Source organism: Phacochoerus africanus, chromosome 1 (genome assembly GCF_016906955.1).
Source record: "Phacochoerus africanus isolate WHEZ1 chromosome 1, ROS_Pafr_v1, whole genome shotgun sequence".
Lineage (NCBI taxonomy): Eukaryota > Metazoa > Chordata > Mammalia > Artiodactyla > Suidae > Phacochoerus > Phacochoerus africanus.
In genome coordinates this window covers 234,102,369-234,128,868 of record NC_062544.1, presented here as the reverse complement: position 1 = coordinate 234,128,868, position 26,500 = coordinate 234,102,369, and the positions used below count along the sequence as shown (strand labels likewise).

General features: G+C 35.8%; 1 protein-coding gene across 6 annotated transcripts in view; it reads right to left on the bottom strand.

Moving 5' to 3' along the window:
• CBLB (Cbl proto-oncogene B) overlaps positions 1-26,500 on the bottom strand; it is a 219,481-nt gene that overhangs the window by 177,264 nt on the left and 15,717 nt on the right. For all 6 annotated transcript variants that reach the window (XM_047793123.1, XM_047793131.1, XM_047793097.1 and 3 more), the window contains exon 3: positions 24,026-24,276. In XM_047793123.1, coding sequence (XP_047649079.1) covers positions 24,026-24,276 — 251 coding nt within the window. The remainder of the gene's footprint in view (positions 1-24,025; positions 24,277-26,500) is intronic.

Below are 26,500 nucleotides of genomic sequence, written 5' to 3'. Positions count from 1 at the left end.
TCTGTCTTGGACTTGGGCCATTTCTATGCCATAGCTCTCCTCCATGTGGCCCAAGATGTCCCATAGCCCTTCTAACCAGCAGGGAGCTGGAAAAGGGAGAGGTGGGCATGTGGCCTCCTTTTGAGGGCAGGAGCTAGAAGCCACACATCTCACTTCTGTTCATGTCCAGTTAGTCAGAATTTACTCATAGGGTCACATCAGAACCACATGAGCCCAGGAAATACTCTACTAAGGGTGGATAAAAGTGGGGGGATATATAATGAAAGATAGAAGCAAAATGAATTTGGGGAACAACTAGCAGTCTTTAATAGAATGACAATGGAAACTACAAAATAGTTTTCATAGATATTAAATGAAGTTTCACTGAATGAATTAAGCCAAATTAGATCATCTTTCCTTAAAGGAAAAAAATATTGAGATGCCAAGCTACATTAAAGGTAGGATTATGTGAAATACTAAACATTTTTTAAAACTACCAGTGAAATGAGTATTTTCTCATGTTAGTCTCAAGATTTTTTTTAGCACAGAATAGCAAATAAACAAATATGCATCAATATGTTTAAAATAATATTACTCTTGACCCTGGGGCAAAATACTCCCTACCTTTCTTTCACTGATAAATTTAGAAGTAAAAGATGATTATATATAAAACATAATTGAAGCTTGCTTCTTCTTCTTCTTCTTTTTTTTTTTTTTTTTTTGGCTTTTTTAGGGCCATACCCACAGCATTTGGAGGTTCCCAGGCTAGGGGTCGAGTCAGAGGTACAGCTGCCAGCCTATGCCACAGCCACACAGGATCCGAGCCGAGTCTGCAACCTACACCACAGCTCAGGGCAACACTAGATTCTGAACCCACTGAGCAAGGCCAGGGATCAAACCCACAACCTCATGGTTCCTCATCGGATTCATTTCCGCTGCACCACGTCGTGAACTCTGAAGCTTCTTAAACTTTCTCATTTGAACACAACCTACTTGATTTAAAAAAAAAAATAAGCAGAAGGTCTAAGCTATCTCAGCCCTGAGTCCAGAAAAGGTCAAAGGAAGTTTTACACCACTTTCTCCAGGCACATTTCAAGATATCACCTACATCAGCAGTAATGAGGTAGTTCAAAAAGGTGAGAAAACATTTCAACCACAATGGAACAGAAGCTTCTAGGGACTTCAGTGCCAAATTTCTAGATCAAAAACTTTAACAGGAACAACTTGATGCAATTCTTTTTATGTTACAGCGTTCCTCAAAGAAAGTAAAATTTAAGTAACAATCGTTTTCTATGCTCCCACATGGAATAGCTACTAAAGAGATATTTATATAATTATGTCCTCTGATGTAATGATAAAATAATATTTTAAAATACTGTTTTTATAAAGCTCATGAAATATGCTTACTTCAGCAAATAGAGGTAACCTTTTAAACTGGTCTTATAGTTTATGACAAACAGCTTAGAGTCAAATACACAGGTGAAATAAATATAATGACTACTGTTTGCCTATACAGTTGTTTTCTCACAGTGAAGACCTACTCCTACACACAAAACTTTAGCTACCTTCACAGTATGGAAGATCTCCTTCTAAAATCAAACTCTCTTCTCTGTATCTATGGGAATAGGACCCAATATCAGTAGTAATTTCTAACCCTGTATCACTTTATAATTCTCCCAACTATCTCTAGGATATACCTAAATTCTAAAAAGAATATCCTAGAGTTTCCATTTGTCTCAGCGGGTTACAAATTCAACTAGTATCCATGAGGACATGGGTTTGATCCCTGACCCCGCTCAGTGAGTTAAGGATCTGGCACTGCCATGAGCTATGGTGTAGGTCACAGACGCATTTCAGATCCAGTGTTGCTGTGGCTGTGGAGTAGGCCAGCGGCCACAGCTCCACTTTGACCCCTACCCTGGGAACTTCCATATGCCGCAGATACGGCCCCTAAAAGCAAAATAAATAAATAAAAAGAATATCCTTTCAAAGTTAATTGGCATTTACTTTCACTTAAAACATTTTATCATTTAGTCTAGCATAGCACAAAAATATAGTATTACAATTTCAAAAGCATTTTTTCACTCTAATTGATTATCCGTAGGAGAAATTCCTGCTATTGAAAGCCATTACAAGAAGTGGAAATTATTTATTACTTCTGAAAATTTCACTCAATAAAGCCCTAATAACAGTATGTGAAATGCTATCTTCAAATTCTGATGGTTTTAACTTAAAGAGGGATATATCATTTCCTATGTAATTAGTAAGCACACCTGTAAACCCAAGAACCCTAACAATCACATACAGCTGACTTGCCTCAATTTTTACTGCAACATTTACTGGAGAATTCTACTGCTTTAGATGTTAAGAGAGCAATAAGAGAGCAGCAATGTACAGTTACACTGGTATTTTCTGCTCCTCCCCGACAATGTGTTGTCAAAGTCAAAACAACTTGTAAAACCATCTGTGATGTAATCACTGTATAAATCCTCAAGAAGCATGATAGGAAAAGCCTTCCAATAAAGCCACTGAAAAGGTGTCCAAAACTGCCTAATAAGGCTGTCCCTTGTTTATATGACAGCCATTAAGACCCCTGTACTTCATTTCCTAAAGGAAGTAACATTTCCTATCAAAGGCTTTTCCTCTGTATGTAATTATGCCCCTGAGTCAGCAATATAAGGATCTGAGTATTTTCTTCTGAGAGGGGACATGCTGGTAACCTTGATACAGGATCAATCAAATGTAGCACCATATAATATCAGGAAAGATAAATCAGATCTTGTTATGAGAGACTAGAGACAGATGAGAACTACTTTTTTTTTCTTTTAAAGAAGCATCTCCGTCTCTAAGTTTGTTTCAAAACAAACAACTCTGTAATCTAAGATTAAATTTTAAAGTTGAAATTAAAAGACAGGAAAGTGTCTGATTATATACTTTCAGAGATAAAACCTTTTTAGGGCATCAAAGTTAGACATACACCTGCATAAAATCAAATGTTTATCTCATAAGGAGCCTAATGAGACATGCAATGTCTACTGCAACTTTGATTAGGGCAGTGAAGAAAACTCGCCAAACTTGAAAGTCAAACTCTGTTCTCAAAATTGGGGTCGATTCTTTCAGGTGTTAATTGAGTGCCCAGTGTGCATATGGCGCGTGGTCTACAACAAAGCTAAAACAAATCAAGTACCAAAATACTCATCAGTAAAACCAAACTTCAAATGAAGAGCTAACAGTGAACATCCAAAATGCAAAACTTTGTCATTTAAAAATTGTACGGTACACTATCACAATAATTTCCTTTCTTTCTTTTCTTAGATGTGTGCTTTCCTCAAGAGAAATGCAATCATGCTCACTGCTGAAAAGTCAGAAGAGAAAAAGTATAAAAAGGTAACCCAAATCCCCAGATTCTCAGCCTGTGAAGATAGCCAACACCTTGGATCACAACATAATATGCTTTTGCACACCTCTGAGCAATGTGGGACTTCCCATTCCTTTAAAATGTCTTCTGGAGTTCCCTTTGTGGCGCAGCAGAAACAAATTTGACTAGGAACCATGAGGTTCCAGGTTCGATCCCTGGCCTCTCTCAGTGGGTTAAGGATCCAGCGTTGCCGTGAGCTATGGTGTAGGCTACAAACGTGGCTCAGATCTGGCATTGCTGTGGCTCTGGCATAGGCCAGCAACAGCTCTGATTAGACCCCTAGCCTGGGAACCTCCCTATGCCATTGGTGTGGCCCTAAAAACACAAAAGACAAGGAGTTCCCGTCGTGGCGCAGTGGTTAATGAATCTGACTACGAACCATGAGGTTGCGGGTTCGGTCCCTGCCCTTGCTCAGTGGGTTAACTATCCGGCGCTGCCGTGAGCTGTGATGTAGGTTGCAGACACGGATCGGATCCCGTGTTGCTGGTGCTCTGGCGTAGGCCAGTGGCTACAGCTCCGATTCAACCCCTAGCCTGGGAACCTCCACATGCCGCGGGAGTGGCCCAAAGAAATAGCAAAAAAAAAAAAAAAAAGACAAAAAAAAGGTAAATAAAAATAAATAAATAAATAAAATGTCTTCTATGACATCCTCGCCCTGTCTAAATCTAATTGCCACTCATATATAACTCCCCATCAAAGTCTTCCCTGACCCCCAGGTGAGCTCAGGTGCCCCTCTCTGTGAGTCCTGAGGACCCTAAATGTCCCTCAAGATACAGTACACTGAAGAACCAAGACAGAACTCTGCTTCTACACTACCAACTACAATGTTTTGACAAAAAGTAAAAGCTTTTGCAAAAAAACTCAAATTCTAGCACTCACTTATTCAGGAAATGCTTCAAAAAGTAGAACTTCAATTATGTGTTGGAAGACAGGTAATGCACTTGGGAAAAGAAACCATCAGCAAACATTCCAAATACTAATTGGACAAACTATTGTAGATACTGTGGTCAAGGAAGAGGTGGTGAGGAAGTGATACTTAACACTTGGATCTTTACCCACACACTAAAAATGTGAAGACTCAGAGAAGGAGCTTTTCATTAAGTGGAAACAACCTGAAGAAGCAAAAAGGTAGAAAAGATGTTGGCACAATCCAGAAATGGAAATCAGACAAGTGCAAGTGAGGCTGAAGTTTAAATGTTATTCAAGAGTAAGCAAGAGAGTAACAAGATATTTTTTAAACTATTTCAGGAATTCCCATCATGGCGCAACGGAAACGAATCGGACTAGGAACCATGAGGTTGAGGGTTCGATCCTTGGCCTTGCTCAGTGGGTTAAGGATCCGGAGTTGCCATGAGCTGTGGTGTAGGTCACGGACACAGCTTGGATCTGGTGTTGCTGTGGCTCTAGTGTAGGCCGGCAGCAGCAGCTCCGATTAGACCCCTAGCCTGGGAACCTCCATATGCCACTGGTGCGGCCCTAAAAGGATAAAAGACTGACTAAATAAATAAATAAGTAAATGAACTGTTTCAAATTAAGGGAACCAAATAAAGCTATAAGGAGGGAACACTGTAGTATGGGATATTGACTAATGGTTGGAGGTAGAGAATAAGGTTCAGAAAAAGTAAGATGAAGCCAAAAAATTAGTCAAAGGAGTTTCAGGTTGATACAACTGGAAACAAGGAACTACTAAAAAATCATTAGGAAAAATAATCTGGCATGATATAATTATTTTTGAAAAGAGGGCAATTATTTCAAAAACGTATAAAGAAAGACCTGAATACTATTCACATGTTCCATGAAGAGAAATGTGTACCAAAGACCTCTGTATAAATTCGTAATATTATGTTCATTAACTTTAGAGTGATAACCAAGAAACTACCCAATAGCACGTTTGCCATAGGGCTTTTGAAATTTTATTTAATTTGCATTAAGAAATATACCATGGATGCATAGGGTTCCAGTTTCATGCTTCTCAGTAAGACTTTTAAATATGTCAATTTTAAGCAGTAAAGTATAACAATTAAATATGTAGAAAGTGGTTTCACTTGTAATTCCAATGTTTCTGTGCTGTGCTTCTATGCTAAAACCAGATTTTCAACCCTGGTTCTACTAATGGATCAGCAGGCAAAAGAGTGATACATGTGGCTGCAGAGCTCTTTTCACACTTTCTAAAATGTCACATGAAACTATAATCCTCAGATGATTAAAAGAAATATCTCTGGATCATACAAGATTAATAAGCCCAATTTAATTAAATTTATCTGGCTTGATAACTATTAAATTTCTGCCTCCACCCCAGAAAGAAAACAAAAAACTGAACAACAACAAAGACCAACAACAGCTTCTGTCCTTGTATAGGTTTAATAATGCCTGCCAAGTTTTATGATGCTGCTTAAATAGCATGTAGGTTGAGATTACTATACGTTCTCCCCTCTTTCTTTTAATACACAATTACTGAGTACCTGCTATGTGGAGGAAGCTGAATAGGCACAAGAGAGAGAAGGTGGTGAAGAAAAGGAAGAACCTTAGACAGAGTTTAGGATAGGACCTGGAAAGAAGAGAGGACCATGACAGAAAATAATATGCAGAATAATTCAGAGTGATCAGTCAAGGAAAGCCTCTCTGAGGAACTGACATTTAAGTTACGATCTGAAGGATGAGCAAGAGTTAGATAGTGGAAAACATTTCAGGAGGATAAAGCTGTGGATGTGGAGGTTCTGCAGACTTGAAATGCTGAAAAATGGTCAGTGGCTGGAGCAAAAAGACCTGAGGCAGACTGTTTTTTTTAAGATGGGGCTAGAAAAGCAAAGAATGAAGACATATACAAGATAAGCTACTCATCTGAATAAACAGAGCCCTGTGTCATGTTATTACTCAAAGTTATAGCCATCACAGTTTCCATTTATTTCCACCAGATGCTCTTGGATAATGAGGATAGATTTTGAGGCTAGCAAATAAAACCAACAAGTCATTCAGCATGATGGTTCTGGAGAGCATTCCAGATTCTTGCTTCAAGAAGAATAATGAAAGCAGACCAAATACCTTTCTATGAGACAAATAGGCTTATTCATTTCCATGAACAGTTAAAACTAAGGGTAAAATTAGAAACTTTAATGTAAGATAAAAATTACTGATTTTTACCCTTTTTACAACTCATTTGGCTTTCAAACACTCAGGAGGATATATTCTTTCTGCTTATAATCAGTACCATTTTCTGAATTTTAAAAAAAATGCTGTTATATTTGTTTTCTGTACCCGGAGGTATTGCAAGTATAAATGTTTGAGTTTAAATTCTGATTTAAAAAAAAAAAAAAGACAACATTCTTAGGCATTTTCCTTATAATTCAAATAATTTTATTATTCATTGAAATTTCAAAAGTCTGACATGTTTCTCCTTTAAATCTACTGACATCAATAATGAACAATTCAGAGATTAGGTTTTTTTTTTCAATCTTGGAGCAGCATAAAGTTTAAAATGAAAATCCTAAGCTTTATATATTTCCTCTGAAACAATTAAATGATCACTAAAGACCAGTATCCCAAAAGAATCAGAACTTGATAATTAAGTGAAACCTTTAATTAAAAAAAAAAAAAAAGTTACTATTTTTCTAGATCTTAACAGGTCCAGAATAAAATGGCTTCCTCAAATTACCCATTAAAATAGCCTCCACTGATTTTTTTTTTACCATACAGATCTTTAACTGTATATACTTATAAATGAATCAATCAAAACACCCCCACTGTACATTAAAATGAGCTCAAGAATTTGAAAACAAAATGTTAAGGACTGGAGTTAAACCTCTAATAATAAAAGAACAGATTACATAGGGGAAATCAAGACTTAATAAAAATGTCAGAACTCTGCAATCCTTTTACTATATTGATTTCATCTGGAGAAATAGTTCTTAAAACTCTGTAACATACAATGGTATAGCAGACCTTCTGATGGTAACTTTCCAATTTTTACTCAGAATCCAAGAAACCACTTATAATACTGTTGTACACAATAGGTGATATTATTCAGATGAGCAACGTTAAGTGCTACTTAACAGAAGAGCAGAAGGAAGCATAAACATATTCCAAGTACTGAAGAGAAACAAGGATTTTTCTTATTATATTATTATTCTTTTTATATTAATAACTAAATGGGGAGCTACACAATATTGATATCGTATTGTATTTCCAACTAATTTCAGTACAAAATTCACTATATAAGCTGATTACAAACCCCAAATGAGAAGGAAACAAAAAGGACTCCACTGTGTTGAAAAACAAAACAAAACGCAAAATGTATGCAGTCTTTTTTAAAATTCTTAGGTTATCTACTCTAAGTGCATACAAATTAAAGAAACCAGCTTTTCAACTTTAACTTTACTAACACCATAACATGAGACTTTACGTTCTTCAGAAATGCTGTCATCTTGAGGGGAAAATGTCATCTACTGGACCTTTCATTGGAAGCTGTTCTTATTCACCAATTAAACTGTGAATACATGCTCTTCTCAGAACTGGTGAGTTGCACAAACTCTGTAATACTCTGCAACTGAAGGACAGTCTTTCTTCTGCGTATCACTTGTTAACCTCCATGAACTCTCAGCACCAGCCATTTCCCAAGTCTCTTTATTTTTATTTTAATGGTGAAATGCAAATGTTTATACAAGATCTTCATATTTTTTGTACAGATGAAAATATGTAATTCTATAAAGAATAATCTAAGAAGGCATAATATATGAATTTATTTTCCTATACCATAAATAGTTCTAAAGACTAGCTTCAAACAAACAAACAAACAAAAAAAAAACCCAAAAACTGAAGTCATAGTATGCAGAAATTCTTTGTGAAAACTGAAGAACTGAATTTTGAATTATCTGTAATAGCTACTATCTCACAGTGAAGAAAATCCCCAGTAGAGCTATGGGAAAATAAAAATAATCACCATGAAGAAAAATGAACATGAGCTTACTAAAAGGGAGAGATAAGATATCAGAAGGAATTTTTAAATATTTAAACTAAACCAACTTAATTCTGAACTCCAACTAGAAATTTAAAATGGTATTATTTAAAATTACCTACAAAAAGAGTTTCCTTCTAAGGCACACTAGGACCCAGAAAACTTTTCACACTCTCAAAAGTATAACCTACTAGTTTCAGATGAACTCTCAACTACCTATAGTATTGTTAGTATATTAAAATACGGGGTGTATATTCAGCTTCTGTCCAAGCTTCAGTGACCTGCAAAATGACCAGGAAACTTCCTAAAATAACATCTAATTAAATTTCTTCACAGTAGCCTGAGATTGTAATACAGCAAATAAAGTCCCACTCTCACCTTGTTTACTTTCCATCTGTCTCTTTCTTAAATGTCAAGTACCGAAAATGGTGAAAGAATTCTAGTTATTTTACTCCCACATAAGTGACAGTTTACAATAAATGCACACTAAGAAGACTTTAACTTGCTGTGGGAATGATGCCAACGTATAGCAGAGGAAGTAAATAAAGAGCAGTTACATAATGGAAAGTCATCAGGGACAAAAGACATCTCCACTGATCTTTAAGTGTAATGGGTACTTTGGGTGACTAGGGGAAAATATTGTTTGCCCTTTGTGTCTCATCTACAAAACTTTATTTTCCAACCTTGAAGTCATGCCAAAGATGTACCAAGACCACCAAGGTGCACAGCTTCCTGGAGTGCCATTTCTTTTCAGAAAACAGTAAAAGGATAAGGACAGATCTGCCGAGGCCACTTTTTCTCTGTCAATGGTCTCGGAAATCAGAAGACCATTCAGTCAAGTCCAGGAGCCCTGTCTTTTCTTTCAGATGCCACCAAAGGCTTCCTCATTCCCAATAAAAAACAATCTACCATGGTTATCTGCATCTAAAACCACCTCCCAGGAAACGAACTGTGGATTTGGGAGTGTCCCCAGTCTTGCCAAAATATATACCATTAAATTTTATTATGTAAGAACTATGAAGATAAATCACAAAGAACAACTCCAGGAGGTTTCCAAATCAGTCTGAGGAGATCACGGACACATCACCGAGGCAACATGGAACAGAGAAGAGGATATAATCTTAAGAACCAGGGGCTCATCTCCACAGCTATAGGAAGGGTAAAATTATTTGGTAAGTTTCAGTATTAAAACACGGCCTGAGAAATGGATGGACCGTGGCCAATCAAAATGATTAAGTTGAGATTACTGACAACCCACACTAGTTAACTTACAAAAACACACAAAACCACCCCCACCTTGGTATAGTGAGTCAAAACAAACTGCTGACAAATCCTAACAGCTATGTGAGGGGGCGCAACAATAATACACAGTGAGAACACACGTCTCTGTTTTCCTTTAAAGTCTGTTTCTAAGTCTGCATGGTTGATGTAAGAGAACAGCAGTTCCCTTCTTTAAAAGCCCTGTCTACATACTCAAAATGTCTCAGATAGCCCTCAGAGCTGGTATGCTCCTGCCAAAAGAAAGAAAGAGAAAAGAGGAGAAAAAGCAGGTTACATAGCAAGAATTATCAACTCTTAACTGTCCAAACTTGCCTTTTAAAAAGAAAGAAAGAGATGGCAGCTAAGTAAATACTTAAGCACCAAAAAAAAAAATCTTAGCTAAAAACTGAAACTAATTTTCAAGTTTGAAAATCCTTATCTGTAGCAGGGAACTCCAATAAGACCACAAGTTGAACAACATGATAAGGTTGTTTTTATTTGTGCGTATGTATTAGTGCACTCTCTGAAGTGTCAGGAAATGATATAAGGACATCTGCTGCAGAGCAAAAAGCTGTAAAGACGACGGGGCCCTGCTATCAATAAAACATACCAAACGAAACTGGACCATTCATGTTGAAAGCATAGACTTTTTGGACGATTCCCCAGTTGCTGAAAAGTTCTGTGTATTCAGGGTCATAAATACAACATAGCATAAAAACAAAAACAGTCTTTGAAGAAATGTTAAAATAAGAGTAAGAGGAAGTGAAAACGCTCATAAGAGCTCAGATGGCGAACCAGTATGTCAATAGGAAAGCTGTAAAATACACTCATTGCCATGTGCATTTTGTGGGAACAGGCAGAATGGTGATGCTATGGGTTTTCCAGGGGTTTATTTTACAGGTACAAGGGTGGTCATAAGGACACTCCATTAAAGTGCCCCCAAATTGTGGTCACTTAACTAAATTTATCCAAAAATGTCACTACATTAAGTACATTTTGCTTACACACAGAATTAAGAATTACTGTAAAACAGAATCATTCTATAATAAATAATAATGGCATTACTGTACTTATGGACATTTTTTTCCCTTCAAGAATCAATGGTACTCCATTGCCTAATCTGAAAGGTATTTGATATTCAAAGTTGACCTACAAATTCTAAAAGCTAAGCCTTTGGATACTTCACTGGACACTTTCTTTCACTTTCTCCTGTTTTTCCAGGCCCTAGTAGTTCATAAAGAAGGAATAAATCAGCAGTTTTAAATCCTACGGTAATTCTAGAGAAACAATCATCTATTTTTATGAGTTATGGCCAACACTGAACCACTGTTCTTGATACTGTGGGAGATACATAGAAGCAATTTTGCCTTTAAAACAACTTATGCTGAGACCTTTAAAATGACCTGTCTTAACCACCATTTTTAAAAGACCATAACATACAATTAAACATACAATTAAACGTTACACGAAAGGTCTTGATAAATACCAGAGGTAAAAGAGATGTTTTGGCTGGATCAGAAAATGCTGAAATTTGGATGAGGAAGGGGTAGAATAAGAGGATCTACATAAATGGTGGGCATATAGGAAGAAGGGGAAATGGCAGGCTAAAAAGCTACTGCAAAGGTAAATTCTAAGGATAGTGATTAGGCCAATCTGAAAAGAATATAAAAAATAATTTCTTTTTTTCCCCAACAAAATTCTTCCCCAAACCTCTCAGAAACAAATCTGTCTTGGGATCCTTTAAAATAACTTACAACAAGGATGGTCACCTACCTACAGTAGTGATAAAGGCAGCTTAGTAAAGTGAAAAGAATTCTGAACAGATCCAGATTTCTAGTCTCATCTGTGCCATCTCAATGTATACATAAAATAAGATTTGACCTGAGGATATTAAGAGCAGGCAGGACATCAGAAAGAGTGAGGGTACTTTTTAAAAATATGGGTACTCAAATCCCCACTGGTAAGGAAGTATTACAGGATGTCAGGAATCTGTACTTAATCATTCTAGAGGACTAGAATGCATCATCTGGTCCGTGGGATTATATACAGAAGCTACTAGATTAGATGCTTGCCATGGCATTAATGACATATCTTGTGTTTCTTTAAAAAAACCTACAAAAGTTTAAATTTATCGTACTTTAAAAGTATATATACAAATTATAGGAGTTCCCGTCGTTGCGCCATGGTTAATGAATCCCACTAAGAACCATGAGGTTGTGGGTTCAATCCCTGGCCTTTGATTAGTGGGTTAAGGATCTAGTGTTGCCATGAGTTGTGGTGTAGGTCGCAGACGCAGCTTGGATCTGGTATTGCTGTGGCTGTGGCGAAGGCCGGCAGCTACAGCTCCAATTAGACCCCTAGCCTGGGAACCTCCATACACCATGGGTGCAGCCCTAGAAAATACAAAAAGACCAAAAAAAAATTTATATATACATCCTACTGATACAAGATAGAAAATGGGGGTCTAGAAAAGCTTTAGTTCTCAATCATTGACTACGGCCATTAACATTTTCTTGTCCATAAAAAAGCACAACAGTCAGTAATTCATAAAGCATCATCAACAGAAATAGAAGAGAAAATCAAAAGAAAGAAAATATTTAAATTAAAATGCAAGTTTCTAAGATTGCCTTAGAAGATTATATCAATAGTGCAGGGATCAGTAAACTTTTTCAATAAAGGTTCACACAGTAAATACTTTCAACTTTGTGGGTCATATAGTCTCTGTGGCAACTACTCATTTCTGTCATTATGGCCACAGAACAAGCTTGGCCATGTACTACGGAATTTTATTTACAGAAAGAAGCACAGGCTGGATCTGGCCTACAGACTATAGTTACCCAAACATTGATAAAGTAGGGAAAAGATTGTAGTAAATTACCAACTTCGTGACTCAAGTTGCTTTATAAAAGCAAAATTGTTACAATCCAACTTTGGGGAGAATACAAAAATTAGAATTAGACAGGGGGGGAAATATCACAAAAAAAATTGGTAAGGAGAATCTGCTGTTTCTTAGGACTTCAGCACATTCAAACCTACTCTGATCAGGGAAGTGAGACCAGGCTGACAAAAACAGAGATCTTTAGTCAAATTAATATTTTCTCATTTTTTTCTGGAAAAGAATAAACTTGACAGTTCTGCAGACTGTTACAATCACAGAAAATCAATATAGCTCATAAAAACCCTTTAGAACAAAGACTGAAATGTTTGCAGCGTCTCCAAGATGAGTTAACATTTTACTTACATTAATATGTTTCAGCAAAAAAAATATTTAGGTAACCTTTCCTATTTCCTCAAAGGAAAAGATTTTGCTTACCCAGAGAAGCTTTAAAAGTCATAGGCAACTTTTCTCTCATATACACACATTCATATAGATAAATACAATGAAAAGGCATGTTTCAGAAACAAAGTTTTAAATATTTAAAGTTGAATTAAACTAATATAAGCTGTCTTGCAAAAAAAAAAAAGTTCCTTTTAATGACCATTTGACATATACTATCAATACTGGTTTAATGAAGATGAGAAACACCTCACTTTTCACAGATATAAAATGTGCTAATTATTCAAATGAGTCTTCCTGAAACCAAGTTGGAAAAAGGTTGAAAATGTAGATACCCTTCAGATGCCAATAGCTACAGGCTCACACATGCTAACTGGTAATGAGACATCATTTAGAAATATATCATATGTGAATATATACAATCCTGTCATGTAACCTCCAATCAATTTAGCTTCTCCAGATAGAAAAATGGAATTGGAATACTTGCCACTCATCTCTGACGTATGCCTGATAACAAAGATAATAAGTCATAAAACAACATTTCAATCTTCCTTATCTATTGAAACTAATCATTTGCTTTCAATTACTTGGCTCTGAACATAAGTTTACAGTTGTCAAAGCTTAAAAGAGAATGAGGTATTACTCAACAACAACAAAAAAAACTGTTTTTATCTTTTTAAAGGACATGAATGGGTTTGAGATGAAACTCTTAGTAAATGTGTTCCTTCTTTTCATTTTAAATATTTTCCCCTAGAGAGTCAACAAAAATAGAAAAAATATACATCCAAATATTTTTAGTATTGTTCAGGATATCACATTTTTTCAGGCCTGAAAAGACCCAAGTGCAATCCGAAGGAGGGAGCAAGTTGGTACAATGGTTCCTGGACAGCTTTTTAATCAGTAATAAAAAAGACAGTCATATATAGTGCTCCCCTTCTCTCCTTAGTCTTGTAGCCATAAAAATCATGGAGCTGCAGCAGGAATTTGAGGTGACTAGAATGAGGACAAATGCAACACACCAAAGAAGGAGATTACAAAAGCAGAAAGAGCTCCGGTCTCTGACAGCACTGCTGAGAAACATGTATCCCTATATATGTAAACTACTGTGGGTCAGGTACTATTACTTTTATCCAAACACATTCCTAATTTGTGCAAATTATACTCAGTCCATGCTGACAAAACACTTTTAAAATTTTACTGTCCAAAATTTAGATCAATACTCAAATCTAAGAGTTGGCAAACCATAGCCCCCAGGTCACACTGTATCTACCATAATGGTTTTCTAAATAAAGTTTTATTAGAATACAGTCATTCTGATTCATTTACATGTTGTGTATGTTGCTATCTTACTATAAAGGCAGGGCTGATTAGTTGCCAGAGACCACCTGGCAAAGTATACAAAATATTTACCACCTAGCTCTGTCAGTTTGCTGACCCTTGATCAGCATTCAACATGCCATTTTTAGAAATGGTTTACTCTTACTTTTCTAGAATCCTTGAACTGACTGTCTAAAATCTTAGTTTGAAATCATACCTGTAATACTTTGTATCTTAATATTAAAGACATGAAATGAATGTGAAGTATAGCCACCTCTATGCCACCAACATGGAAAGCACCTCCTACACCTTTTTTTTAATTTGCAATGCAGAAAACTTTGTAAACAGATTTAATGATGATGATGTAACTCATAATTATTTTAATTAATCCTCTAGAGTTTATCACAAAATAAAAGAATAAAATAGGGATTCTTAATCAAGGGGCAATCAGGGTTATTAATATTAATAACTTAATTAAATATACATATTCATAGTATTAATAATTTCTAAAGAGAGACGGCATTTTATACACTTGAAATCAGTAAGAATGTTATAACAAGGTACTTATAAGTTCACTTATTTCAATTTATATAAAAATTTTATTATCGATTAAAGTCAAAATTACCATGCTTTTCAATATATGAATAAATTAATTCACCATGCTTTTTATTATAAACCTGAAAAAAGCTACAAAATTATTTGAGCTCCAGACCCTCCATAGTTTTAAATAATTTGTTTGGCATTATCTTCTACTGAGACAAGTTTTTCACACTTTCATGATATATACTCTAATGTTTCAATTTTCTTCCCCCTCCATAGTATAAATTTTACACTGCCATATTTGGTCACTGTTATGGGTGGACTGTGCCCCCCTAAAAATGTATGTTGTAATCCTAACCTCACCCCTACCTATGAATGTAATCTTATTTGCAAATAGGGTTTTTGTAATAAAGTTAAAATAGGGTCATTAGGCCAGGCCCTCATCCAATATGACCAATGCTCTCCTAAGAGCTAAATTAGACACACAGAGAACATCACATGATGACAGAAGCAGAGAATGAACTTATGCTGCCACAAGCCAAGAAGTGCCTGGGGTCAGCAGAAACTGCAAGAGCCATGAAAGCATCCTGCCCTAAGAGGTTTGGAGGGAGCATGGCCCTGCTGATGTCTTGATTTCAGATTTCTAGGCTCCCTAACTGTGAAAAAATCAACTTAAGACAACACAAATTGTTGTTTAAGCCATTCGGTTTGTGATAGTTTGTTACAACAGTTCTAAGAAACTAATACAGTTACACATCTGTGATTATATGTGATGACATCACATGACCAGATGTTCAAAGTAACACATTTAAACAACAAGCCTAAATTATCTTTCAGTTTAATCTGTTCCTCAGTGGTTCTACCAAATAAGACAGACAGCCTTGATCACTCTTTACATTTAGGTCTACAAATGTGTACTTTCTGTAATGACCTTATATCAATACTTAACACATCTATAAACAACAGATGTATAAATGCAAACTCCAACAAGAACTCATGCTCTAACAATAATGAGCTTAAAGAGACAAAAAAATAATATTAAAAATGGGTTTAGCTGTTATATGTGGAATGGATGGACAACAGGGCCCTACTGTACAGAACAGGGAAATGTGTGTGACTGGGTCACTTCGCTGTGCAACAGAACTTGAAGACATATTGTAAATCAACTATACTTTAATAGTAATAAAATAAAATAAAATGGGCTTAGAAAAATGAATATTCCTGAGCACTTTATTTCCAAACAGTGAGGTATGAGTACTATTTTATGACCTACCCAATTAGGGCTGGGTGTTAATCTGTTTGGATTCCCGGAAACTCCATTTCTATGTTAAGTCACTGAAAAAAAAAGATGCTTCTTGGGCTAGATTTCCAAGCATTCCTCAGGCTATAGAATTATCACTTCAATTTGTCTGTTTTATAAACAGACTTCAATTTAGTTTTGTAAAAAACTGCCAAAGGAGCTCTCTTTAACTAAATGATAAATCTGCTACTTGAAAGACATCATTCATCAACCTTCTTTGTGGGAGTTTTGTTATTATGAAACTAAAAACAGGCATTCTTTCTTGAGTGCTTCTGGATTTTAATTATCAAATTTGAATGTCACCAGATATTACTCAAAGAAAAACATCAATTTTAATAAGCTGCCTTAAGACTTTCTGAAAAGCATAAAAGGTATTCAACCATAAAGCCAAGTTCACTTGAGTCATGTGAACTGGCTTACTGTCTTATGATATAATGGTTATCACTCAGAATTTATGAACCGTTAATCAAATCTAAACTGAAGGGGAAAAATATCTCCAATTTTAAAATCAAAATATCATGTGTCTATAATACATATTCTGACTTGGAAGGAACTGAAATAAATTGCAATAAAATTTTAATAGCTAATAAATCAGGTGTTAGAGACTGAATGGTACTAACACAGGGCTGGGGGAAAAGTAAATAAATAGCAAATAAATTGATTAAATATAAACATTTTATTGAAAATTTTAAAACAGTGGACAGTAGATTTAGTTTTGAGTATCTGAATATCAGAATAATTTGTTTTCTTTTGTATTTTGAAAATATGTCCCAGGGAGAAAACTGCTAGAGAAACACCTTTTATTTTTCACCTACATGAAAAAAAAATCAACAAGTAAATTACTTTGTGTCCAGTTATCAAAGCAGCATGGATGTAGTTAGCCATAAAGTCTCTAACAGTCAAAGAGTCTACAAGCACTCACCTGCCCACTCTAACAGACTACCTTTGTTTAAGTTTGAAAACATTTGTCCAAATAACTTTCCTATGGCCTCCACTTTCACAATGTGTTAAAGAAATAAATCCCTTGATTTCCAAACTTTAGAAAAGTATAGTCATATCTCTCAGGTGCTTGAAACATGAAGGAAAGCATTCTTACCAAAACTAAATAAACTTTCTATTCATTTGTGATAAATTAATCTCAGGAAGATGTCCACTTTTTCTTTTTTTTTTTTTCCTTTTCTTTTTAGGGCTGCACCTGCAGCATATGGAGGTTCCCAGGCTAGGGGTCTAATTGCAGCTACAGCTGCCAGCCTATGCCACAGCCACAGCAACACCAGATCTTAGCCAAGTCTGCGACCCACACCACAGCTCACTGCAACACTGGATCCTTAACCCACTGAGAGAGGCCAAAGATCAAACCCACAACCTCATGGTTCCTAGTCGGATTCATTTCCACTGCACCATGACAGGAACTCCCAAAGTTCACTTTTTTCTAGAGACAATTCCATTTCCTACTTGGCAGACATATTCCTGCTTCAGGGTTAATCACTATTTCTCCTCAGAATCCAAATTACATATTATCATTTTAAAATATCAAAAATTAGTCTTTTACTTTCTCTATTCTACCACTGAAAAGGGAAAAAAAAAATTCCTAGAATGCAGATATAGGAAAAATTAAGTAGCAACTAAGTATGTTTACATGAAAATATTTGTGTTTAAAACCTACCAATAACTTATTTGGATTTTATTTATTTATTTATTCTATTTTTAGGGCCACAACTATGGTGTATGGAAGTTCCCAGGCTAGTGGTCCAATGGGAGCTATAGCTGCTGATCTATGCTGCAGCCACAGTAACTCGGAATTCTAGCCGCATCTGCAACCTTCACCATAGCTCATGGCAACACCACAGCTCTGACCCACTGAGAGAGGCCAGGGATCAAACTCACATCCTCATGGATACTAGTGGGATTCATTTTTGCTGCGCGACAATGAGAAGTCCCTTATTTTGACTTATTTAGAAATCACATTTTCCTATTTGCAACTTGTCATGTCCTCATGAAATACAAAAAGAACTGCAATTTTCACCATAAAGAGAGAAACAGAAAGATTAGTTTAATATTTAAAATATGAAGAATGTTTTTTAAAGGAACATAAACTACTCCCTCTTATTCATGATTAAACAGTAGATATTTCATAGAATAAATGGAATGCATTCAATACTGTAAAAATTACTTTTAAAAGAAAGAGGATCTTCTGTTGAGGCTTAATGGGATCAGTGGCATATCTGTAGCAAAAGGACATAGGTTCAATCCCCAGCCAAGTACAGTGGGTTAAAGGATCCAGTGCTGCCACAGCTGCAGCAGGTTGCAACTGCGGCTCAAGCCCAGGAAACTTCATATGCTGCAGTTGGCCAAAAAAAGAAAGAAAGAGAGAGAGAAAGAAAGAAAGGAAGGAGGGAAGGAAGGAAGGAAGGAAGGACGGATGGACGGACAGACAGACAGACGTAATTTCCCTAAGATTAATTTGCCGACAAATGATTATTGTAAAAACAAAAAACAGTATTTTTACTAGAAACTATTAGTGGATTTGAAAAATGATTGACTAGACTGATGGAGCAACAGTAACATCTAGTCTGAAACAAACTACATCTACATATTTTGATGCTGAAATATCTGAGTAGGTAAATATTGTGAATATGCAGAAAATAAAGACCAAAAAACACAGACTGGAGTTGGGAAGCCAAGCAAGGTAACAAAGAACACGTGGAGGACAAATGGCAGCAGACCATGAGATTTCTGCACTCTTCTCTCATGTCCTTCTCACAATGTACAACAGGGCTGCCTAGGAGAACATGGGGAACTTGACGTAGGATTATAAACAAGTCTGTTAACCTGTGAGGTCCAGGAATAATTAAAAACTATTACATAGAACCCAAATTGTGCACACAGATCAGTCTCTTTGTATGGTTACACTGAAAACCCATGAGGAATTTCAAAACTGTTTCGATAACCATGTAATCAACATGTACTCATCTTTATTCCCATTTAAACATTTTGATTAGGGCAACATTATTCTCTGGCCAAAGCCATGTTTTCATACAATGGTAAGAGGAAAGCACGCAGGTTTGTTTGTAGCTTTGTGTTTTGTTGTTTCCCTTACTGTTGTTATTATTGTAGCTGATGTTGTTTTGATTCAGCTTTTAACTTAACCAATTTATCTTTAGCACATCAGTTCTAAAATGCTCTTGGTACACTGTCTCAGGAATTACAACACAGGCAGAAACAGCAAGCGCAGCCAATGTACAGTCCTTTAGGGGGGAAAGGCACTTTATTAATGTAGCAGGTTATACATTTTCTTTGTTTGGTCAAATGTTCAACAAAGAAAAAGATTTTTGATGCTTCTGGAGGATTTTGAACAAAGGCTAGCACTTTCTAGAACGGAGTTTTTAATGCCAAAATACTTTTTAAAAAATCTTATCTGGAATGAGAATTATTACAAGAGCTATGCACACTATGATTTGTTTTCTACAACACATGTGCATGAAGAACGGTCCAAGGGTTCTGGAATGACATTAATAAGACAACAACCATGTATTACTCTTTTGGCATGAAGTTTTTAAAGCCTTTATTTCCTTCACAGATAGATTATCATAATGCAGAGCTATTTTTCCACCTCAGTTGACTTTTGGTTTTGTTACAGTGGTTACAAACCAGAGTGTGGGAGGGAAAAACGGGTTGTAGCACTCTGGTTCACTGAAGCAGCTCTGAAATACAGAAAATCTGATTATCGTCAGGCCATCATTTCTGAGTGTTCTAAAAACACAGTGTCCAACACCAGGCCTTGGAGAACAGATGATTAACTCACAACTTTTAATCTGAAAGAGTAAATGTTTTTTAATTAAAATAGTCAACTGATGAAACTGCCAGTCACATCACTGAAGAAAAGCATCTCCTGTGAGTCTCACATTTGTCAGCTGTAAATACCTTCACAACCACTTTGACTTTTGCCACTGAAATGTTAAGCAATATATTATAAAGTTTCTCTTCTTCTCTGTGCTTGAAACTATAGATTGTTCCTTCCCTACTCCATACATACACTTGAAAGCATTAAGAGTGCCAAAAATCACTGAATTACTCCGCCCAGAAATAGCAGCTCAGAAAGGTTTAGACACTGCTGGAGAAGCATCAATTAATTCAGTGTGAGGTTCAATTCTTTTGAGGGGGGAGGGGGAAAACTTGGCACAAAGTGATACTAGAGAAGAAGAGGTTTACAATAAGAGTCAGGCAAGGCACGCAGTCTGCTTCTAGCAGAAGTCATTATTCCACCCATCCCCAAAGCAAGAGGCTTGTACTACATGTTCTTAATATCTATTACAGTAGCAGATAAATTTATCTAACTGTAATTTCTACCTCTCACTCTCTACATAAATAATATATTATGTCATTTGCTATATCTATTTTTCTATTTGTTATTATATTTATCATACATTTATGAAATTGCTTTTAAAGTTTGAGCCACTCTTTTTTTTTTTTTTTTGGTCTTTTTGAGATTTCTTGGGCTGCTCCTGTGGCATATGGAGGTTCCCAGGCTAGGGGTTGAATTGGAGCCGTAGCCACTGGTCTATACCAGAGCCACAGCAACTCAGGATCCGAACCAAGTCTGCAATGCCGGATCCTTAGTTCACTGGGCAAGGCCAGGGATCGAACCCGCAACTTCATGGTTCCTAGTCGGATTCGTTAACCACTGAGCCACGACAGGAACTCCAAGGGCCACTCATATTTTAGCAATCAAGTAAAACACAGCTAGTTCAAAATCGATGCCTGATTTTTTTTCCCCATTTGCCCTTACATTTAAAACAAATCCACAAAGTTTACTTTTAGTACAACAGGACATTAAACATTTTGATTCATGTACTCATCTGACACAAGTTTCCTCAGTAAAGTACAGAATCTCCTGGGGAAATGCTGGTTTAATCAATGAACTCTACATCACTATTTCAACTATTACTGTACTTCATTTTTAGCTGAAAAATAATAATGCTCCTTGTGACATTATTCACAGAATGAAAAAAAAAAAAGATTGTTTAGGGAATTTACATAATTCCTAATAAGCAGCATATCATACATGTTAGATAAGAGTCATACTACTCAAAAGAATACTCAATTGCCTAACAACCAGGAAAACATCCTAAGAAATTTCTTTTATATTCTATAGAGCAAAATGTCCCAAAGCTCAATGTACAATGGCATGTTTTAGCCTCAGTTTGTATTCAGAATACTAAGGGAACATAGAAGTGACTGTTTAAAGATATATTACTACTAAAAGAAACATTACACCAAAGGTCTATGCCTTGTTATGATGTACCAAAAGTGATACATTATTATGAATTACGGTCAGATATTTATCAAATTTAAGTTTTCCTTAAACATAGTAGCCAATGAACATTATCAGAAAATGGAACATGGATGACAGAAAAATCCAAAGAGGAATATGCTGCACCAGCACAGAAACTGAGAAACTTAGTCTTGGGTTGAATTTAGGACAATGACAAAATTTATTGAGACATTTAAAACACAAAATTTACAGAGTCGCCTCAATGCGATCAGTTCACATTATGCAATCTTTCATCAACTATAGAAATCTACACACAATCAACCAAAACTTATAAAGATTCCTCCATGAGATGCTCCCACATGAAAAGCAAAAAAATAAAAATAAAAATGTATACATGAAATAGTAGTTATGAGGCATCTTGAGTTAGAAAATGTTTCAAGTTTCTTAAAAAAGATGTAAAAGTGAAATATAAGTTTACCCCATCATATATGACTACATTCAATTAAAATACTGTTATCCACTCAAATTCCTAGTCCTAGAAGGTACATACCTTCTCACCTACCCAATAACCTAAAAAGCAAAATTTAATGGATGATGTTGCTAGATCAAGAAGAATTTCAGGGCTACTAACTCTGAATAGGAAATGTAAAGATATTTCTAAAACAATTTAGTTTTATTAGATCAATGGTAAAACTACAAGACTACAGTTTTAAACAGAAACATCCTGTTCTTCTTGAAAAGTCTATAAGAAGAAACAGTCACTGTATCTCTCCTTTTTACTCCTGGAAACTTGTGGCAATTCAAATTCCCATTAAGAGTCCTGGAGAGAGTATTAGCACTTGGAGCTAAAAGGCAACTAACTGCAGGACTCACTGCCCTCAAGATGTGTAAACTGTGGTCCAGGAATACGAAGTGATAAGCCCACAGTTACATAATTGGTTAGACTCCTGTAATTATGTTAGGATTCATCACTAATTTAGAGAGCAAAGTATAAATAAGTAAACATTTATGCTATTTTACATTTGGCAGAGGGTTTTCCTACATTTGAACTTGATGGTGTTGCTCACTCTGGGTATTTGTTTGGCTGGTATTTACAGACAACTTCAGAGTCTACATATCTAGATAACTAAATTTTGTTATACAATCCTATGTTTTATTAGGCTAAACAAAGCTAGTGTTTCTAACCTGAAAGAAACATGAGAAATTTCTTAGAGGTTTTCCTATATCTAAGGAAACTAAAATCCAGAGAGGTTAAGTGTCTTAAACTAAAATTCAACTCAACTATGTTAAAATATTATATATTTTAATTAATATTTGTTTTTCCAATCTGCAAATCTTAATAGACCCTCACTATCAGTGACTCTTCTAGACATAATTAAAATATCCCAGAAATGGAAAATTCTATTATTTTCTTAGTTTAAGATAGATCATGAAATTTAACACTGCAATAGCCATACAACAAACTTTAGTGAGTAGTCTCTAAGTCAAGAATCTTGTCTATAAAATGAGGATTCAGTTGTCGTCACTTCAATTATTACACCCCAGTTTAGCTTCTTGCTTAATAGTCAAGTATAGGAACTGAAATTTCATCTTCTACCCATATCTACCACACCCACATATCCAATCAAGACTGTGTCTTGAAAACACTGTCCAATATCAAATGCTGGTAGAGCAATAGGAACTCTGATTCACTGCCAGTGGGAATGCAAGATGGTACAGTCACTTTGGAAAAAAGTTTGGGAGTTTCTTACAAAGCTTAACACAGGCTTAACATAACATCATATAGTCATCATGCTCCTAGGTATTTGCTCAAACTAGCTGAAAGCTTATGTCCACACAGAATCCTACACACAAATATTTAAAGCAGCTTTACATATAACTGCCAAAAACTGGAAGCAATCAAGATATCTTTCAACAGGCAAATGGATCAACAAGCTGTGCTACATCCATGTAATGGAGTATTATTCAGCAATAAAAAATAAATCAACTATCAAGCTATGGAAAGACATGGGATAAACTTATATGTATATTGTTAAGTAAAAGAAGCCAGTCTGAAAATGTTACATGATTTCCGCCATATGACATTCTGAAGAAAGCAAAACCATAGAGATAATAAAAAGCTGAATAGTTGCCAGGGGATCAAGAGGAGTGTGGCTGGGGCAGGAGTGTAAGGAAGCAATGAATGGCTGGAACACATGGCATTTTTAGAGCAGTGAAACTATTCTGTATGATATTATAATGGTAGACAATATTATCTTTTGTGGAAACTCATGGAGCTGTGCAACTGCAAAGAGTGACCCCTAATATAAACTGGGAACTTTTATTAATAATACTGTATCAATATTGGTTCATCAATGTAACAAAAGTACCACATTTTGCAAGATATTAATAATAGAAGAAACACAGGTACCTGAGGAGAGGGGGTATAAAGGAACTCTACTTTCCGAGTAATTTTTCTACAAACCTAAAACTGCTGTAAAAAAAAGTCTTAATTAAAAAAAAAATACAAATACTGTCTCACCAACTAGCTACTGACATAAATTTGTGTAGACCTGTGTAAAACTACAAGGTTTAAATAATACGAAAAGCAAATACACAAATGTAATATTCCCCCCCAAACAAACGCGGTGACATTTACCCTAACAGTGAAACGAAATCGCCATAAATGATTTCACTACCGAGAAAGATAAAATATGGAATATCCTTACCTGTCCTGCGACTGCTCTTCATACATCCTCTCCTTGCCTTCTTTAAAGAGTCTTATAGCCCTTTTTGACTTTTTCATTAGACTATCAATGTAGATTTTAAAATATTCATTCTCACTGAGTTGGGCAAGTTTCTGGTTGTCATCATATTTACTCAATATAAGTCTCAAATGCTGATATGTATCAGGTAAAATATCAAGTATATATGGAGGACTATTTTTCAACTGAAGTTTGGGATTTTGGCACAGTCTGACCTAAAAGGAACAAAGACAAAAATAAAACATTTTCATATGAACTGAAACACTTTCTTTCACACACAAAAAGAGAGAATTATCAAACTACGTACTATTTCTTTGTTTTCCATAATATAAAATTTGACTTTAAAATTACTATCACCAATCTACAAAGAATCTACATTCACATTGTTTTAATACAATTAAATTCTAGTTTCTCCTCTCTTTCAGTTTTTCTATGTCATACCTTTACTTTCAACCCCTAAAGTTTTCATTCGCTCTTGTACAACATCCCTTGTTTGAGACTTAATAGAACTACTATGTGCTAATTATTGTATACCACTACTAGTCTCTTTTCTAAACAAAATGGAGGTAATGGGCCTTACATGCTGGCCCATCTTAATGTTTCTGAATAATAATTCAGATATTATTTTCCCAGCTAAAACTTTTTCATAGATTTTTGACGTTTCCACTGTGGCACAGTGGGTTAGGAGTCTGACTGCAGCAGCTTGGGTCAGCTTCAGAGGTGTGGGTTCAATCCCTGTACTGGCACAGTAGGTTAAAGGATCCTGCATTGCGGCAGGTTGTAGCTGTGGCTCAGATTCAATCCCTAGCCCAGGGAACTTCCATATGGCACGGGTACAGGCATAAAACAGAAAAAAACAATCAAACAATTTCATAGATTTTTATTTATATTTTGGAGTGTTTTTCCTGAACCCAGAGGAGAGTAACAGATTCATTTTAATAACTCAACTAATTAGTAGTAAATGAGTGTCAGCCTAGAACAAATCTTTTCCACTTCTTCACTTTACATCCCAGGCCTAAAAGCACCTGTTTCATAACAGTTCAGTCATTCCATCAGGTGCCACCCAACCACTGGGGCGTTCAGGGCTGGCTGCAGAACTGAAAATACCTCCTGCTAGCAAAAAAAAGGTAGTAGTTCTACTAATATACTCACTTCTACATGTTCATTTAGCAAAAGTAAGTTACCCACCTCATTCTTACCCCTCGAACAAGAACAGAAACAATCATTAAAATGAAATCACTGGGAACTGACAAGTACATAACAGTGTAAAGGTACACACTCTTGCAAAAGAGAAAATGTACACATAAGGCAGATTTACTCAGAAGCTAGTGAAGCCTGAGCTTGAGAGTCCCTCACCTGTCCCTCTTCTAAAACTTTCATCATAAATTTTTCTATAAAGTTTTCAAGAGCAAGATATTTTAAATACAACTGATTAAGACTTCTGTCTTTTTTCCAGTGTGACTTCCTTTCTGTCAAACTTAACCTTCTGTTGGGTAGCACTGAAGAAGTCAGGGCCATGGGAAGCTGACTCATAGGAATTTGGGTGGAAGACACATTTAGCTTGGTTTTAGTGGAAGGTACATGTGAGGAATGTGGTCACTTCTAGAACTAGTTACATTATCATCAGCAGTAGTGATAAAAGAATGGCTTCAGGAGTAATTCAAGTGCCCGCCATGCTGACCAGCCCAGCATAGGAGTAGGAAGGTCCTGTTCAAATCCCAATGTGTCCAGTGGTGCACAGGACTGAAGGTATCCATGGGCAGTGGAAGAGAAGTGAAGTATTAGTGTACAGAGTCTAGATTACTTCTCTGATATTGACAACTTATCCGTTTTTTAAAATTTATACCTGTTATGAATTTCTTATAGTTCTAAAAAACTTCACTTTCATATCCAGTTTTGTACTTGTCCTTTTTTTTTCTTTAAAAGAACCACTCTAAATTTCAGGTTCCATAAAACACAGATCTACTTTTAGGTGCCCATAAAAGAGCCTGAACCAAATGAAAATGAGCCGAACAATAATAATTTCAAGAACCATAAATACAATAAAATCAATGAAACAACAAAAGGAAAAAAAAGCATTTCCACTTACTTTCTCACTTGCCTTTTTAGAGAAATAACATGTTATCTTTGGTGGAGATAAAAATCTGACTCAAACTATCAAGCATGGGCCCCTAATTTAAGACACTCATTTCCCACATTAACTAAGGGCATTGTCTCTCCCTGCTCTTTGCATACAGTGCCTAAAATGGAACTGTCTATCACACAGTACAGAACTAATAAATGTATGTATAGATGGTTGGTTGATTGATCCTGAAGTTCTTTTTTTTTTTTGAGTATTCTTTTTTATTTTTTATTAAAGTATAGTTGATTGAAAATGTTTCTTCAATTTCTGCTGTACAGCATAGTAACCCAGTCACACAGTTCCTTTTGCCATATAGT